At 34.1% G+C, this 18,048-nt stretch overlaps 1 protein-coding gene across 3 annotated transcripts in view; it reads right to left on the bottom strand.

Moving 5' to 3' along the window:
* The window catches only part of Wwp1 (WW domain containing E3 ubiquitin protein ligase 1), a 110,894-nt gene that overhangs the window by 29,915 nt on the left and 62,931 nt on the right, over positions 1–18,048 (bottom strand). For all 3 annotated transcript variants that reach the window (XM_046458614.2, XM_046458616.2, XM_046458615.2), the window contains 6 exons: positions 13,987–14,326; positions 4,391–4,486; positions 2,520–2,694; positions 882–936; positions 696–780; positions 459–587 (listed from right to left, as the gene is read on the bottom strand). In XM_046458614.2, the coding sequence (XP_046314570.1) occupies positions 459–587; positions 696–780; positions 882–936; positions 2,520–2,694; positions 4,391–4,486; positions 13,987–14,326 (880 nt within the window). The remainder of the gene's footprint in view (positions 1–458; positions 588–695; positions 781–881; positions 937–2,519; positions 2,695–4,390; positions 4,487–13,986; positions 14,327–18,048) is intronic.

Raw genomic sequence — 18,048 nt, 5'->3', positions numbered from 1 at the left:
ATTCAGTTTCGTTCAATATCTCACCCTCATTTTGCAACAGTATGATATAAGAGCTAAAAGCACAGATTCTGGAAACAGCTCTATTACTTGTCCTATAACTTGGTAGTAGGTATACTCACTACACCTGTGTCCTTACTTGATAAAGAAGAATAACAATATCTACTTCAAAGGCAAGAGAAAAATGAACTAATATATATAAAGTGCTTGGGATAATCCTCGAATGTAGCAACTACTATGCATATATTTGTCAGTTATTATATTACATATAATATAATATAATTAAGGAATTCCATGCCAAATCCATTCTGGTATGGGACAGAACAAAGATAGGTATTTTATGACTTGTGCACATTTACTTGAACCAAAAGGTAAAATTTGTTGCTAAACTGAGGCTACACTAGAGACTGGACCTCATGTCTTCATTAAGCAGCATTTAAGGAGAACAGGTTTTTACTTACACAGATGATTTCCCATTTCGAGGATCTTTGAATGTTGTTGTTCTTGTGTTATGATCCACAAAGTACCTAACACCTTCCCTGGTATATCTAATTTCCCAGCCTTCTGGTAGAGGTTCTTCATTCTGTAAGCTAAAAGAGAAAAGTTATAATCACAGGTGAATATTTTGTAAGCATTCAAGATTCACTGATTGTTATCTACAGATGCATGCAAAATGACTATAGTAAGTATAAACATACCCTTGAGTTCTGGGGTCTTCCCATTGAGTTGTTTTTGTATTATGATTCACAAAATAAACCCTGTCTGTTGAATCCACTCTTTTTTCTAAAAATTAAATAAATAAATAAAGTGAGCATAGCATTTAATAAAAGTATTTGATACAGACATATCTTACAGACATTTTTACCAACATCATATCAGCTTACCCCAGCCTGGTGGCAAAGGTCCATATGGGTCATTTTCTGCAGCTAACATTGAAGCCTGATTAGGGAAGGGGTTGAGAGAAAAAATCAAATAACAGCATTTTAACAGAAGAGCAGAAATAAGCCAAGCACTTGGCAGAATCTATAATTCTTAAAAAATATAATAAAGATATAATAAAGATAAGATAAATATATCAATTTCAAGACACAGAGTTCTAAATACGTCGTAAGAGCAGCCTATCAACTGATAAGCTTTTTAGGTTTTTACTAAAACAATTTAGAAATAATACACTGATATCGGTATTTTCATCTCCTAGTCCTTCTATAATCATCTATAAGGGTGAGATGAGATGGTCAAAGAGCACATAAATGGTGTTTAAATGAGGCAATATTATTTGTTTAAAAACACAACTATCACAGTGCTCTTTAAAATAAATGTCCTTTAATAAAGCCAATATTAAACTCCAGATTCATCTTTATAGAAATGAACTTTTATTTTTACTTAGTATTTTTGTATATTCAAACATTTAAAAAACCTTTTCCATGTATGCTTATGATTGCAACTAAAAATATGTTCTGAAGAAAAAGTATTATCTCTTAAATTCTAAAAGAATATAAAAATAATAACCTGAAAAATAATTTCCTAATGATAAAGTATATTGATGGATATTTTTTATTCTTTTCACAGATATTGCTAATTATACTCCATGTGCATTTTTACTCCTAGCTAGGTAACCAACCCACTGTTTTGTTTGAGATAGCAATGTATCCATAAGAAATATTTCATTCCCTGTTTCAGTCCCTTAGTTGAATTGATAAAGTGACAAATTCTGGCTACTGAGTATAGGCAGAAGGTCAAGGTGAGGGTATGCCTCACTAAATAGGCAAGAACTTGCTACATAAAACCCAGCTAAAACAATTCCCCTTTCCCTTTCTTCTTGCTTAACTGTGGGAGTGAGGCTCAGAGGGCAGCAATTCCATATGTTCAAACAAACAGGCATGATGCATAATAAGGACGGGCGAACTAAAAGGCAGAGAGTAATTGGGTACTTTACGGCACTACTAAGCCAATGCAGTATTCCTCTTAAACTCTTGCCCGAGATTTGATGTTCTACTGTGATAAATAAACCTCTTATTTTTTTAGTTGTAGTTGGACACAAGACATTTATTTATTTTTATTTTTACGTGGTGCTGAGGATCGAACCCAGTGCCTCGCACATGCAAGGCAAGCGCTCTACCACTGAGCCACAACCCCAGCTCCTAAACCTCAGTTCTTTTAAGGGGATTTCTGTTACTTGTAGAACATACTTCTGATACATAGTTAATACTTAATTCTGCCTTGTTTCACCCAAGGTTCATGCATACAGATAGGTTCCATAAATGAACAAGATAAATTCACACAGTACATAATTTCTTATTTACAAAGTACGAGTTGAGCATTCCTATTCAAAACTCTGAAATCTGAAATGCTCCAAAACCTGCAAAATTTTTGAATGCAAAATTTACCAAAAAAATTATTATTTATTAAAAGACTGACTAGGAAATACCTTGAAATACACTTAACATTTTAGAAAATAACTAAAGTACAAAAAGAGCAAATGCCTGAGAGAAAAAGTTAACATCCTATAATTTGCTAATTACCGAATAGAGGTATCGTTGATTAAACTGTTGCATAGCTCCCTGCAATTGGTTCCGCTGAGATTGCCACTGTTCAAAATTTCGAACAGACTCCATGGTAGGCCGCTGCCATGTTGTTGTTCTGGTGTTATGATCCACATAATAAACTCTTCCACGATCATCAACTCTTCTTTCCCAACTACCACAAATAAAAACAATAAAAGAAAATAAAATACTGTGGGCATCGTGGCACATGCCTATAATCCCAGCTATTTGGAAAGTTGAAGCAGGAGAATCTCAAGTTCAAGTCCAGCCTGGGCAACTTAGTGAGATCTTGCCTTAAAATAAAAATTTAAATAATTGATGTAGCTCACTGCATGAGGCCCTGAGTTTAATGCCCAGTACCACACAAACAAGCAAATGAAAAAAAGAAAAAAAAAAGAAATAACAAAAAAGGGAAATTTTTAAATTTTAATACTTCACTCAGAATGATTTAAAATCATAAAATAAATTTTAGTCTTTAAAAAATCTATGAAACTATAAAATATTTTAGCTATAAAATATTTGTCATTCATTTACCATTCCATAATTAACATAATTTCTAAACACTGCCTAAAAGAGAGGTCATTGATTTAACAGTTTCAATCCTACTACCCTTTCTCCCCCACTTTTTTTTCTCTAATAAGTATTTACTGAGAGTGCTTAATGTACACCAAGCAATCTGCCTTGTGATCACTGCCTACATCAGGATATTAAATGAACTGAACCCTTTTTGTTGCTTCTTAACTAGCCCTCTGCTGTCACACTGCTGTCAGTTATCTTCTTGAACTGCAGTTGAAATCATTCCATTCCACTTAGCACAGCTCTTTTGTATGACATACAAATGAACCCATCTACTTTTTCAGCCTCATCCCCCTGAGAATATTCAAGGGCTCCCTGAGAGTCAAAGTCACTACTTCCTGCTGGTTCCAAGAGTGTTGTGTTTCACGCTGTCATTCTTTTATATTCCATCAGAACAGAATGGCCTTCCCTATTCCTCTACCAACCAGAATTCTACTCAGGCTCCATCCAGGGTTCAGTGCATCTCTCACCTTTCCCACACATCTGTCATTAAGTATACTATAACTATTTCAGAATCCTTTCAAAGACTAATTCTAAATTCTTTCCATAAGCTTATTACTAAAACTACAGTAAAGTCAGACCATTTATATACACAGTTCTCCATAGATAGTAATCTAACCTACTTTATATCAAAATATTTAATGACATAAGAGATAATAGACTAGTTCAAAATGATGATCTAGAAAGATGACTATAAGTGAACTCGTATTACATTATAGAGGGTTTTAATAAAAAAAAATTACATATTAAATAATGTTGAAGCTTCTAGGCTATCTTTCAATGTCATGCCCAAACTGCATCCTTACTAACTTTTTAATTCTTCTATAATATTTCATAATACTGCACTGATAGCTATTTGAATTATACATTCCCCGCTAAACATTCTGCCTATGCTTAAAATATGTTTTTTGTCCTTGATAATCAAAATATCTAGTCCTTCCAGATTTCTTTTTGTATTCCATATTTTAAAAAATATTCATTTTAGTATCAAATAAGATATTACCATATCTTATTTGATACTAAAATGAACTTTATATTTCAATAACAAACCAAAAGTTCATTTTAATTATGACAGGATCACCACATTATTGTCATTCATTTAAACCCACTGATAATATAACATGGGTTTTATTTCACTAAAACTACTATCCAAACTTTAAGCAGCTACTGTCTTTATCTTTAGAGCCTAATACACTCTATATTGTATTAAATAAATGTAAACATTACATGTATGAAAAAAGTACAACTGAATATACATTAAGATGCTACATTACCCTGGAGGTAAAGGTTGTGGTCTCTCCCAGGTAGTAGTTCTTGTGTTATGATCTACATAATACGTTCTACCATGAGGATCTTTTCTCTGTTCCCACCTTTAATAAAAATACAAAAACAAAAAGTAAACAACAACATGTTAAGACAATCTGAAAATTTCCTTACAATCAGGAAAATTACAAGCTTTACATATATAAAAACATATTTGTTTTCTCAAGTATTAGTGCTTCTTTAACTTCTTAATTATTCCCTCTTCATAATAGTATAGGAAACTCAAATAGTAATTACAGTTATACTTATCAAAAGGGTGGAATGCCTAAAACTTTTAAGTTACTTATTTTCAAAATTATACATCATCAGACAACAAACAAAAAAATCAAGAGTACAACTTCAGCCTAATATCAAACCCAAGGCACAAATTCATTAATATTCATTTTACTTTTGATTTCAAAAATACATAACTGTGAGACTGTAGCAGAAAAATCTTAAAGGAGTAAGTAGTGATAATACTCCATGAAAATTCCTTCATCTTTGGCATATAGTGTCTCATTGTTCACATCCATCCTGCTCTTGTTTCTAGTAGGGCTTTGAATTTATGGATATCAGTTTTATCTTTTTCCTGTTCTACTTCAATCTCTCATTTGCCCTACTCCGATGTTCCGTGGGATCTGTTTCTTCTTCTCAACTCTTAATGTGAGAGGAGAAAAAAAATAAAAACCTGATATTTCTGAGCTTAACCCTCTTATTTTCAATTTTAAAGTAAAACAAATTGAAAATACTTTCCTTTCTCTTAAACACAGAAACCTCATCAACAGAGAAAAAGTTCTTAAATTATTTTCCAAACATAATCTTTATACACTAAGGGCATACACATTAAGGCTATTCCCTACACTAGGATATACCTACCGACTTACATACTTAAAATTATATATATTACACAAAAAAATTTCAATCCGCACCTCAGTCACAAAATGTTGAGTAACTATGAACAACAAAGATCTCCAAGTTCATAATCACTCAGAATCATACAAGCTATTAAACTTACCTATTAAAAAAACACTGTGATATAAAAATCCTATCTGAATGTTCGTGCTAGTCTGCACAACCAAAATATAGATATTCTGTATAAAACGTTTCACTAAAAATACATAACCTGAATCTTCAGATTAACTTCAATTGTTTCTTTTAATAAAAAGTTCATGGGAGCCCAGTGTGGTGGCACATACCTATAATCCCAGCAACTTGGGAGGCTGAGGCAGGAGGATCGCCTGTTTGAGGAATGAGTAACTTAGCAAGACCTAATAAGCAACTAAGTAAGACCTTGTCTCAAAATTTTAAAAAATTAATAAATAAAAAGGGCTGGGGATGTAGCTCAGTGGTAAAGTACCCCTGAATTCAATACCCCCCCCAAAAAAAACTCAAATTTTTAAATTTCATGGGAAGAAAGAATTTATATAATTTACATGATTTTATAATTTATATAACTCATTTTAAAGGCATTTCAGAAAGACCGGTAACATAGAAAAGTGAGCTATATATCTATATAAAAGCTTAACTACCAAAAATAAATGAAAACCTAAAAACTTGGTTTAATTTCAAGAGCTTCCTAGTAAAAATGGTACTATGCTTTTTTTAGGTAGTAGTTCCCATAATTAGTCCTTAAATTGTTATTGCTGTTCTATAGCAACATTCCCTGGTTTCAACTCTTTTTACATAAATACACTTTATTGGCTGGGCATGGATGGCACATACTTGCAATCCCAGCAACCTGAGGCAGGAGGATCACAAGTTCAAGGCCAACCTTAGGAATTTAGCAAGACCCTGTCTCAAAATTTAAAAAATAAAATAAAAAGGACTGTGGATATAGCTCAGTGGTGAAGTGCCCCGGATTCAATCCCCAGTACCAAAACAATAACAACAACAATAACAACAAAATACCCTTTATTATTTTAAGTCTAGCTTAATTTTATTCAAAATTATATAAACTTTCACATAATTTAATACACACCTTCATAATTATATGATTATATATACTTCACATAGTTTAAACAGTCTATATAGACTATTGAACCCTTTGTGAAAAATAATACCACCTACTCTCTTTTGTTTCATTTTCCCCTCACATTTTCAAATGTTTTAGTCCATCTTTCTGGTGTTTACCTCTTTTTCTTATGAATATGCTTAACTTCTAGTACGACTTAATTTCAAACATAAGTACTAACTTCTCACCATGACAGATGAAGCTTTTCAGGTTGGTTTCCTGAACAAACATACTGACTACTTTCTCCTAACTGCTTCAACCATACACATGCATTGTGCCTTTTCTCACAGTTATTATTACATCTATATAGACTCTTGACAGCTGAACTATGGAACATACCATGACTTCTTTAAAAAAACAAAAACAACTCTTAGCTGGAATACCTGTACCCTCTCATTGCCTTATTTTCTACATAGTTGTTTAACCACAAACACTTGTCTAGTTGAGTAAATGTCCTGTTGGAATGTTCTAGCAAGACCCACTGCCTGGTGCCATCTTCTCTTTACCATCATGCTGACAATCCTTTCACTCCTCTCCTGGCAGACTGGTGTCTTATTTCTTAGGGAACTAAGGCTGACTCACGTTTCTCCAAAATCCAGTGGTGACAGTGAAAGACCTGAGATTCATGAAGAAACACAGGTCTTAGTTTCCTAATAAAGAAGACATGGGAAATGAACTTCTGGAAATCTAGGATGTCTGAAAATGCATTACCTGTATGTATACATCAACAGTATAGCTGGACACAAAATTCTAAGCTAGATATAATTTCCTTCAGCATTGATTCTGGCTCCTTGTCCACTAGCTTCTATATTGATTCTGACAAGTCTGATGCCATTCTGCTATGAAATTTGCCATCTTTATCCTTTTGTTTTTAATTTTTGGAATGTTTAGAAGCAATAATCCTGGCTGCAGAGAGAATTAGATGTTAACTTTTCAAACTAACTTTCAATTACTCTTTCTGTTTATAATGTTATCTTCACCACCACCTACTAAGGATGGGATGTGCTAATTCCTGAACCTTTCAGAAGTACCAATACACAGATTGGCTGTTCCCATTGAGAAGCCAGAATTCAGCTCTCTTGGGTTTGCTCCAGATGACTGCGACCTCATGACAGACTCTGAATAGAAGCATACACATAAGCTATTTCTATATTCCTGATCCTCAGACACCATGAAATAAGGCGTTGTTCTAAAATGCTGAATCTTGGAGTAATCTGTTACACAGCAATAGACAGGGAAGAACTATATATTTAGCCCATAAGTACCACAAAAGTTTGGCCTTTGTTTAGCTCACCAAGTGTACTAACAGAACCTAGCACTGAATCTGCTACTTTCAAGATGTTTAAATGTTAACTAAATATTTGGTGACTGTGTGATCTATCTGTAATGACATGGTTATATGACCAAGTTTTAAAAATTAAAAAAAAAAAACAGAATATAGTAAAATATGAAACAATTTTCTGAAAATAATTCTGCAAGTATATGCAAAATAATAATGTATATATCTATTCTCTATTGTTTTTGCCTTCTTTAATCTTTCATTATAGAACCTGCAACTACCTGACATTATTAAGTAAGTTTTTAACATAAGTCACTGCCTGTTTGCTTGCTGAACCACATGTTCCACAGAACAACGGGTTTTCCTGTCTGTACACACAAGGCCTATCACCTGCCTCAGAGAAGGCTCTAAAATATTCTCTGCCATAATAAATATATAGATACCACTCTGGTTAGTGAGCTTAAGGATTACTAATGTTTTTTTGCATAAATTAAATATTTTAGTCATTAATTTTATAATCAAAAACAATTTAAATATGGGAGGAAAAGTAAACCAAGCCTTCCATGTACTTACTGGGCTATGAAACCATTTTCTAAGTTAACTGCAACCATTTCTAATTAACACTGAACAAATATTCAATAAGCACTTACATTCCAAGTCACTTTATTTTTTCCAAAAGAAGAGATCACTTTCAGATTTCAGTGTTTGTGTTCTAAATAGGATTCATCGCTGGCTGGGAATGTAGCTCAGTGGTAGAGCACTGGCCTAACAAGAATAAAGCTCTGGATTCTAGTCCCAGTACCAAAAAAGAAAAAGTCAAAGCAAGATGATTTCTCTATATGCTTTTAGACAGGCAAGTGTTCTGAACTCCTGTGTGCTCTTCCAGGTGGGCTCCTGAGGTCTGAAGCCTCAAATAATCAAAGAGGATGCTAATTTTCTGGCACCATCCATTGTTGATATGGGTTTGTCTCATTAGAAGTTCAACTACCTCTTGAGAGTCCAAGTTTCATTCCTTCTCTGAAATCACTAGACCAAATGCTGCATCTCTGGACTTTCATCTTAGAAGGATTTACTTTGGGGAGCTTATCTGAAACATCTTTGGAAGAATCAAGGGCAAAGTGTCTGTACATATCTCTCTCTCAATGCTGGAGATCAACTCAGGGCATCCAGTATGCTAAGTACCCTCTCTAACCACGGAGCAACACCCCAGATCCTAGCTTTAATCTATTTTCTTGATGAAGTCTTGCCTAAGAAAATGATGAGCCACACTGGCTTTTGGTGTTTGGTAAATGTTTTGGGGGAGAACATACAGATATTTATCTCTGGCATTGTGCTTATGATAATTAATATTTTGGAAATGTTTAACTTATTCAGAGTCTTGCAAAATTGTAGAGGCTGGCCTTGAATTTGTGACTGCCCTGCCTCAGCCTCCAGAGTAGCTGGGATTACAGGTGTGCACCACAGTACCTGGTTTTATGTAGTACTCACATGAAAAAGAGGAAAAACTCCTGCCCTGCCCCCTACACTTTGCCTGAGGATTACTGGGTATGCTGTGTACCCAGTTGCCTTCTGCCAACATTTTAAGGTTGGGTGTGGTGGCACATACCTGTAATCCCAGCAACTAGGGAGGCTGAGGCAAGACAATTCCAAGTTTGAGGACACCCTGGGCAACTTAGTGAAAGCCTGACTCAAAAGTGAAAAATAAGAAGGTCTGGCAATATAGCCCAATGGGATAGTGTCCCTAGGTTCAATCCCCAGTAATGTATGTGTGTTGGGGAGTGGGGATAGTGGAATCTCAGGACGAGAATTCCTTGCCCACAGGGAAGAAGCCTGGCCAATTTCACTAACTATCCAGAGAATCCTACATCCCATCTCCCCCCATCCCCTTTGGTAAAAAACTTAGTGACTGGTAAAGAACTGGTTTTACAAATGGGGCAGAGACTAGTGCCTTCACATAAACCACAAATCAAGTTATTCTCTTTCCTACATTGCCAATTTCTGCCTCCACTCCTCATCAGCAGATGGATCTTTAAGTCTCTTCCATTTTATAAAATAGAACAAAAACTACCTCCAGGTTCTGTGATTTTTTTGACCACCTGTATCAAGCTCTCCTCTTTCACTGTATCACCCTTCAAGAATTTTCTATCCCACTTCCTCCTCTTTTGTTCATTCCCAAATGACAGTAATCTGAATACAGCTCTCATTATTCCCTGAGACAACTTTGCTAACAAGATTAACAATAAATAACCTCTTTGTAATTATATTCATTGGGTGTTCTTCAGTTCTTCAAGTTTTCAGTAGTCCCCCATCTCCTGCCATGCCCTGACAGAACCCAGGGCCTGTGCATGCTCTTCCATCCACTGAACTACCCTATGCCCTTCTCCCCTTTCAGCAGGTTTTGACCTCAATAACCATTTCTTTCACTGGCATTTACAAGCCTGATCTTTTGCCTAATTACTCCGTCTAAATCATTTAATGGAGCACTAATTCACTTATTTAAAAATTAAAAAATAAGTCCAGTGGAAAGAAAATAGTCAATAACACATAAATATGTATCATGTAGTAATTTTAAGTGTTAAAAAAAATACAGATTACATACAGCATGCAGATTAAAAGCCCCCTACTCAAAAGAGTTTGAACTAATTCTATTTATAATAAGTTTTAGACCAGGGAAAACGAACTTACGGTAGGGAAAAAATATGGAATACTGATTGCCTCAAAAGGGAGCTTGAGACAATTTTTTGAAGTGATGGTAATATTCTATGTCTTAATAAGGATTTATCAGAGTTTACATTTATTAAAATTCATCAAAACAGTACATGTGACACTTGTACTTGTCCTTCTATGTAAACTTCACCTAAAATTGTTAAGCAAATACTGAATTCTAGAGTTAATGATACGCATGCTGAAGTACTGAGGAGTAAAATATACTGATATGTACAACTTAATAGAAACGCATTTTAAAATTAGATATGCTGGGCATGGTGGTACACACCTTAGACCCAGCTACTTGGGAGGCTCAGGCAGGATAACTTCAAGTTCTTGGGCTAGCCTGGGCAACTTAATGAGACCCTGTCTCAAAATAAAAATAGAAAGGTCTAGGCATATAGCTCAGTGGTAGAGTGCTTGCCTAGCATGCATGAGGCCCTAGGAGGGAGGGAGGGAAGGAAAGAAGGAAGGAAGGAGGGAGAGAGGGAGGGAGGGAGGGATTGATTAGGTGGATAAAGAGATATGAGATAAAACAAGTCCTTAGGCAAGGTCATGCCTGGCAGAAACACTTAAATGCCACCACCAGGCTAGAATATTCGTCTTCAGGATACCTCCCTGGTATATGTTATGTGGTAAAAGAGTAACTGGATGCCCTATAAACACACAACACTGCCTCTTCATTCTCTTGCCCCAAGTCCAATGCTCTATTCATTATTTCAATCAAATACACCATCACTCAGCTGCCTAAATACTATTCAGGGACAGAGAAAGACCCAGAATCTATTTTTAATCTCTCTGAAGGAGTAATCCAATACTAATACACTTGTCTGCTTTTCCAGACCTGTGCTTTTAGTAATATTTTGAAACATGGAATTTTTCATTTTACCTATGTATCTCTATATAAAAGGAAGCAAAATTAAGACTGGGGAGCAAAGAATTATTTAACAAGAGAACTTGAAGCACCAGTTCTCAAACTGGCTATAACATTCTCACAAAGCCTTAAATGCTCGTAGCTAATTAAATAACCTGGTAAATCACCAGAGAGGAAACACAAGAACTAAGATTTTTAAGCAAAAAAGGGAGGATGATATAAAGTTGAAATTTGCTGTCTCAGGGTTACACAACCAAGTACTACCTATGCCAGAAGAATCCATCTGCTCCCACTCTTTCTACTCTTGTACTTCCCCAAGGCTCATTACTAAGACCCATGTTAATACCACCTTAAAAGACTAGCGTCTATCTCACTTCAAGTTCCCTTAAAGTCTCTCGTGGATTAATGGTTTTTAAAATTTTTTTGATCATGGCTTACAGAGTAAGAAATATATTTTACATAATTATCTCTATGTATACTAGGTTGCTATTTATCCAGATTTAATATACACAAGCACATGAGAAAAGCAAACTTTCTTATTCTAGACTATATTGATTTATTTCATTATAATATCCTATTAATGGGCTGCAAACCACAACCTGAAGTTCATTTAAATTACTGCAAATTTCCCTAAGAAAAAGACTATAAAGTAGTAGCTACAGGTGTACTGAAGCATTTATTTGGCTCCCACAGATTAGGTTTATGTACTTGCCGTTTTTAACTGGAATGCTTTCTTGCTTCATTTATAAAACAGGTTGGCTGCTATTCTAACTTGCCTTCTTAACTCCCAATCTGTTCATAATCACTAAAAGAATGATCTTAGTAAAATGAAAATATGACCATGCTACTCCCTGTCTAAAATTATTTAATATTTATTCATGGTTTTTCAGAAAAGCTATCAAACCCATAAGACATACAAAATTCTTCACAGGACTGTTTACTCTTCAACATTATATTCCTTCTTTCCACAAATGCTTAACATAATCTACAACAAAACACTAATTCCTGGGTTCGCTATATACATTTCATAGATGCTAGTATGCAAATGGCTCTTCTGAGAATGGAACTTTTTACACTTGTGCCAATTACTTGATTGCTTAACTCCTACTCTTCTTTCAGAAATCCACTTAGGGGTCATCTCTTCCAGAAAGTATTCACTGGCCTCAAGAGCATCAGTTACTCTTCCTATCCCAACTCTGCTATGCTCCTTCCCAGAGCATACTAAACGTACCTCTAGCATAGCTTTAAAATAAACTGTACAGTCACTGATTTTTGACAGTAAGAACTTCTTCTTCTATATTTACATCACAATACACACAAGAAATTAGGATAAAAAGCTACCCAAGATACAAACATAAGAAAAGAGATTTTTGAGGGAAAAAAATGGAAGATAATGTATAGTCAGAAGTGCTTACAGGAAACACAAGAAGGAATCTCCAGAAAGCAGCTGAAAATCAGCTCAGAGAAAGGTCTGGTTAGACATTATGAATAAAGTGCTACGAGAGTACTAGATCTACCAGGGACATGCATGTGCATGCACGCACATATACAATAACAACAAAGGCTTAAACCGCATACAGTGGGCAAAAATCACACGTGCCAGTAAAGAGCACTAAGAAAAAATGGTTCCAAAGTAGGAAAGGAGTCTGAGCATAATTACATAAGAAAATGAGGTCAATAAAGTACTTAGAGACCTCTAGAAGGGTAGTTTCAACAGCTATGAGTTGACATTCTGTCCACTATAAGATGTTTTGAAAACACTGTCTATACTTTTGTAACAGCACAAACTACATTATATGTACACATTTTCAAATCTGAACCTGTAAGTAACCTTTTTGAATATAAAAATAATGAATGATTAATATTAATGTCATCAGAGCCAAGACTGAAAAAATTTAAAAAACACCTAAGTAGCCAGGCACTGTGGCACATGCCTGTAATCCTAGTGACTTGGGAGGCTTTAGGCAGAAAGACTACAAGTTCAAGGCCAGTCTCAACAAGTTAACAAGGCTCTAAGAAACTTAGCAAGACCATGGTCTCAAAATAAAAATTAAAAAGGGATGGGAGGTATAGCTCAGTGGTAGAGTACCTTTGGAATCAATCATCAGTACCAAATAAGAAGAAGAAAAAAAAAAAAACCTACTGATATGGAAGAGATCACCAAATGGAATATACATACAGAATACTCTTAAAGAAAATTATGGGGAACTGAATAATTACAGAGGGAAACTTAAAGGAGATTATGAATTACTAAGCTTCAAGGAAAATGAGTTTGTAACAGAGCCAGTTGTTGGGATTACATAACTGTAACTGTCACCAGCACTCAATATTAAGGGAAAAAAGAAAAAAAAAAAAAAGGACTAGTTGTTCTCAAGTGTGACATTTGGAGAGTAGAACACTGAGGTTATTACAGAGTTATGGTCACTTTCATGAAAAAGTCAAAATCAAATCAAATTAACATCAGTTTTCTATTTTTCCCTTCATATCATGTATACTTCAACTAGATGAGCAATTGTTCTTAGTTCCAGAAAGTACTTGTGCTTGGCATAAATAAATAGTAAAAATCAGATTCCAACTTAAGATTTCAAATTACTGAACAACAGAAACATTTAATATACATATTCCGTAGTCACATATCACCAAAAAGTTATTACTTAAATGGAAGTCAAACTTTAAAAAAAAAATTTTTTTAACATACCCTGATGGCAAAGATTCTGTGTTGGCATTTCCAGACTGCTGCCGTACAGATTCCACACACCCATCTGGCTGCCTTAATTTGTCAAAAGCAGAACTATTTCCAGAATTAGAGGAGTCAGGGTCTAAAATGCTCCTAGCTTCAGATCCCAATTCTGTACTGACAGAAGGAACACATTCACTGTGTTCTGAGGAAACCATACTCTCTTGTATCTCTTGATCAGGAGGATCTTCAATGGTACTGCTAGTGTAATTTGAAGTCAAGGTGGTTTCTTCAGATGCTAATTGAGTACTCATGGCAGAAGCATTATCAGTTGGTGCAGGTGAGGATGATTCTCGATTAACTGAGAAGGGAAAATTAATAAGATGATCTAGGAAGTAATGACAAAGCACCTAATTACCTAATCAATCAATTACACTGCATAAGAACATAATTCAGACTGAGCAATAAGCAATACAGCAGGTACTGATGAAAATAAAGAGGATTATATTTTCCAAAGCTCTCATTTTAGAAAAAATAATAAATAATCAAATTTTTACTATATATAATCAACTTCAGGAAAGAGAAACCAACATTAGGATAATAAATATTTTTCCTCCAAATTATCTATTCTAAAAGAAAGTCTAAAAGGGCTATATAAAAACTTCAAAATGATCCCTTTCAACCTCTCTTCTTGTATACAAATGGTAGCTAATATAAAAACCACTTTTTGCCTTTAGGAAATATATAATGGTATTAATTCTTAAAATAGTACAATAGGGAACTGTAAAAAGATCCATGAACCCACTTGCTTTCTGAAGAAATAACCCTGTACTGAGACTGGTATACTGGTGAGTAATGGTGATGTAATTTCCATAAGTTTCATTTTAAGTTTAATGATCCATTTTCAACTATGTGTCATATAAAGGTGAGTCAATTAAAATTGTAAGGAAAATAGATTACTGAACAAAACCTGTCCACCTCAAAGTTCTAATGGAATTGATATAGGGAGATGAAATTAGGCAAGTGAAATAAATCTTCAGGTAGTTTTTAAAAGAAAAAATAAGACTTAATAGTGAAAAAAAAGAAGAGTACATTACTCAAGGAATCAAATGTGAAACAACAGAATAAATCAAGTGCTGTACCAAATATGGAGGAGTGAAGACAACAGTGAAATATGAGAGAGAAAATATCTACAGCGCTACTCCATACCAAACACTGTTAAGATATAATGGAAAAACACAAAAGAAACTATGCAGAGAAAGACTTAATTCCCAGGTCTGCTTTATGATGTTCACTTAAAAACAATATTTCCTTCGATTTTCCACAAAATTTAAAAAAAAGGATTATCAGTAATCTTTCTGAAGCAAAATAACATTAAATGGAAACAGGAATATTTAAGGAAAGATGTAATTCTGTCCAAGAAGAAACCTTGGTGCACACTTCAACATAGCACATGAAGCATAAATTGTTAGAAACAGAGGAAGAAAATTAAATGGAAACTTTACCAGTCACTCAAGGCAAAACTTCTCTCCCATATGTAATTCAACAAGTGCTCTCAGTTCTTCTTCGTCTTTACCAATACACTTTACCAATACAGAGATCACCATTTCTTGCTTACACTATTATAAAAGCCTCCTAATTATTTGCCTACCTCTTGTCTTTTCCAACTACAGTCCATTCTTCCAACAGAAGTAATCTTTTTAAAACATTTAACAGATCTCCTTGTTCACCTGAACAAACATGCCATCAGATTCCAACTGTAGTCAGGCATGGTGGCCCAAGCCTGTAATCCCAACAACTAGGGAGGCTGATGTAGGGTGATCTCAAGTTCAAGGATAGACTCAGCAAATATGCAAGGCCCTAAGCAACTTAGTAAGTCCCTTTCTCAAAACAAAAAATAAATAAGGGCTAAGGATGTGGCTCAGTGGTTAAGTGCCCCTGGTTCAATTTCCAGTACCAAAAAAAGGTTCCCATTGCAAGCAGAATAAATATGAAAATACTGCAAAGTTTTTACCAAAAGCTAGTCCACAGCTATGTCTGACTTCTTATGAATACTTTATAACAGGTTTCTTCTCATGGTTCAAAGTCCATGCTCACTGCACCTTTAGCAAGGCAGTCCGTGAACACCTTAATTAATGATGCACATGCCCACTCACTCCAGACTGCATATGATTCTTTTTTCTCATGTTTTGAAATTGTTTTTATTATTTCTCATTAAGTTTGGAGTGAAAAGGCTTTGTCATACTTGTTCATTTTGTATTCCCAATAACTAAAAAAATGCCTGACATATGTAAGCAATAAATATTTGCTGAATTAATAAATTAAAGACAAATCACAAAGGCAAAACTGAACATACCTGTCTCAAAACTATGCAAATAACAAACAGTGCATTAGAAGAAACATTAATAATATGAAAGATCTAATAACCTAAATCAATATACTTGATCTAAATTTGAGTTAAAAAAGCAATCACAAATATTTGTATAATATGTATAACTATATATAGTTTACTTCAATTTGCTTAGAGGATTAAAAAATAATTATTAAGTTAAAAGAATATGAAATGAAATCACAAACTTTAGAGGAATTAATGACAAACATCTATGTCAAATGCTATTGGACATAGTCAAAGAAGTACCCAAGAATATCAGAAAGAATGGTAATAAATAACCTTACAATTCAATTACAGAGCCAGGGGAGAAACAAACTGGTCAAAAGAAATGAATCAAAAACTGACAAAACAGACCAGAACTTCCTAAACCACCTGATAGGAATCAATTGGGATCTTACTGAAAAAATTGTATCTCAGTTCCCACCCTAGACTTAAAAAAAAAAAAAAAAAAATCCAGGGGAAAGCTGTAGGGAAGGTCCTGGGAGTCTATATTTTAAACAAATGCATCAGATGACTTTCCGAATCAGCAAAGTTGGAAAAACCATGAAATATAGCTTGCCAAGTTTTTTTAAAAAAAGAAAAATTTAAGAAGACCAATCAAGGTAGAAATGGAAAAGGTGACAAAAGAACTAACACCATTTACCTTAATGGCACTAGGCTCAGAGAAGTTTTTGAGAAAATTCTATAAGCCTTTAATGAATAGATGATTTCCATGTTATTTAAAATGTTAAAAGAGGAGAGAAAAAGAAGAAAAGGGGAGCTTTCCAACATTCCATAAAGGTAATATAATTCTTTCAAAACTGAAACTGAACAGCAGCAGCCAAGAAGACTACAGAGCAACTTCATATATAAATAAATTCGACGATGTCCAATATTAGGGAATTATGTTAAAAAATCTACTGTGTTAACAGACTGTAAGATAAAGGCCAAGCGATTATTTTTCATACAAACCCAAAAATATTAAGTAAAATATTGAGGATATACTTGAGAAATCAAGGAAAAATCATGTATAACAATCTAGATTAACTATCATAAACCAATAGTAAGCATATATGTATCAAAGGTAAAACATTAGAAGAACTTCTATTAAAATTTTTAAAAAACTAAAATCAAGACAAAATAATAAGATCACAATCACGACTCAACTCATTATTGTTGATTATATTTGACAACACATTAGGATTAGAAAAAGTTCTGATACTGGAAAGAAAATAGTAAAATCACATTTGTAAAGATTATTTGTAGAACACACAAGAAAACCAACTTTAAAAAATATAGAACCAATTAATTGAAACTAAATCATTTCAGCAAAAATGATCAGATAAAACATCAAGATTATAGTCAAGATCTATATAAAGAAAACTAAAAAGCAGTACTAAGAGGTTTTTTGTTTTTTTTTTTAAACTGGGCATGATGTTGTACACTTGTAATCCCAGAGACTTGTGAGGCTAAGGTATGAGGATTACAAGTTCAAGGCCATTGTCAGTGCCTTAGCAAGGCCCTGCCTCAAAATAAAAAATAAAAGGACTGGGGATATTGCTCAGTAGAAAAGTGTTCCTAAGTTCAAAACCCAGAGGAATGGCAGGGAGGTATTTTCTAAAATAGAATGAATAAAAATTTTCAAAAGCTCTAGATGGACAAGAAGATTCAATATTGTTAGATAATAAAAATAATAATTCTCCTTAAAATAT

Source organism: Marmota monax, unplaced genomic scaffold (assembly GCF_021218885.2).
Source record: "Marmota monax isolate L192 unplaced genomic scaffold, Marmota_monax_Labrador192_F-V1.1 WCK01_AAM20220418_F8-fsc00147, whole genome shotgun sequence".
Classification (NCBI taxonomy): domain Eukaryota; kingdom Metazoa; phylum Chordata; class Mammalia; order Rodentia; family Sciuridae; genus Marmota; species Marmota monax.
The sequence above is the reverse complement of the archived record's forward strand: the minus strand, read 5'-3'. Positions and strand labels throughout refer to the sequence as shown.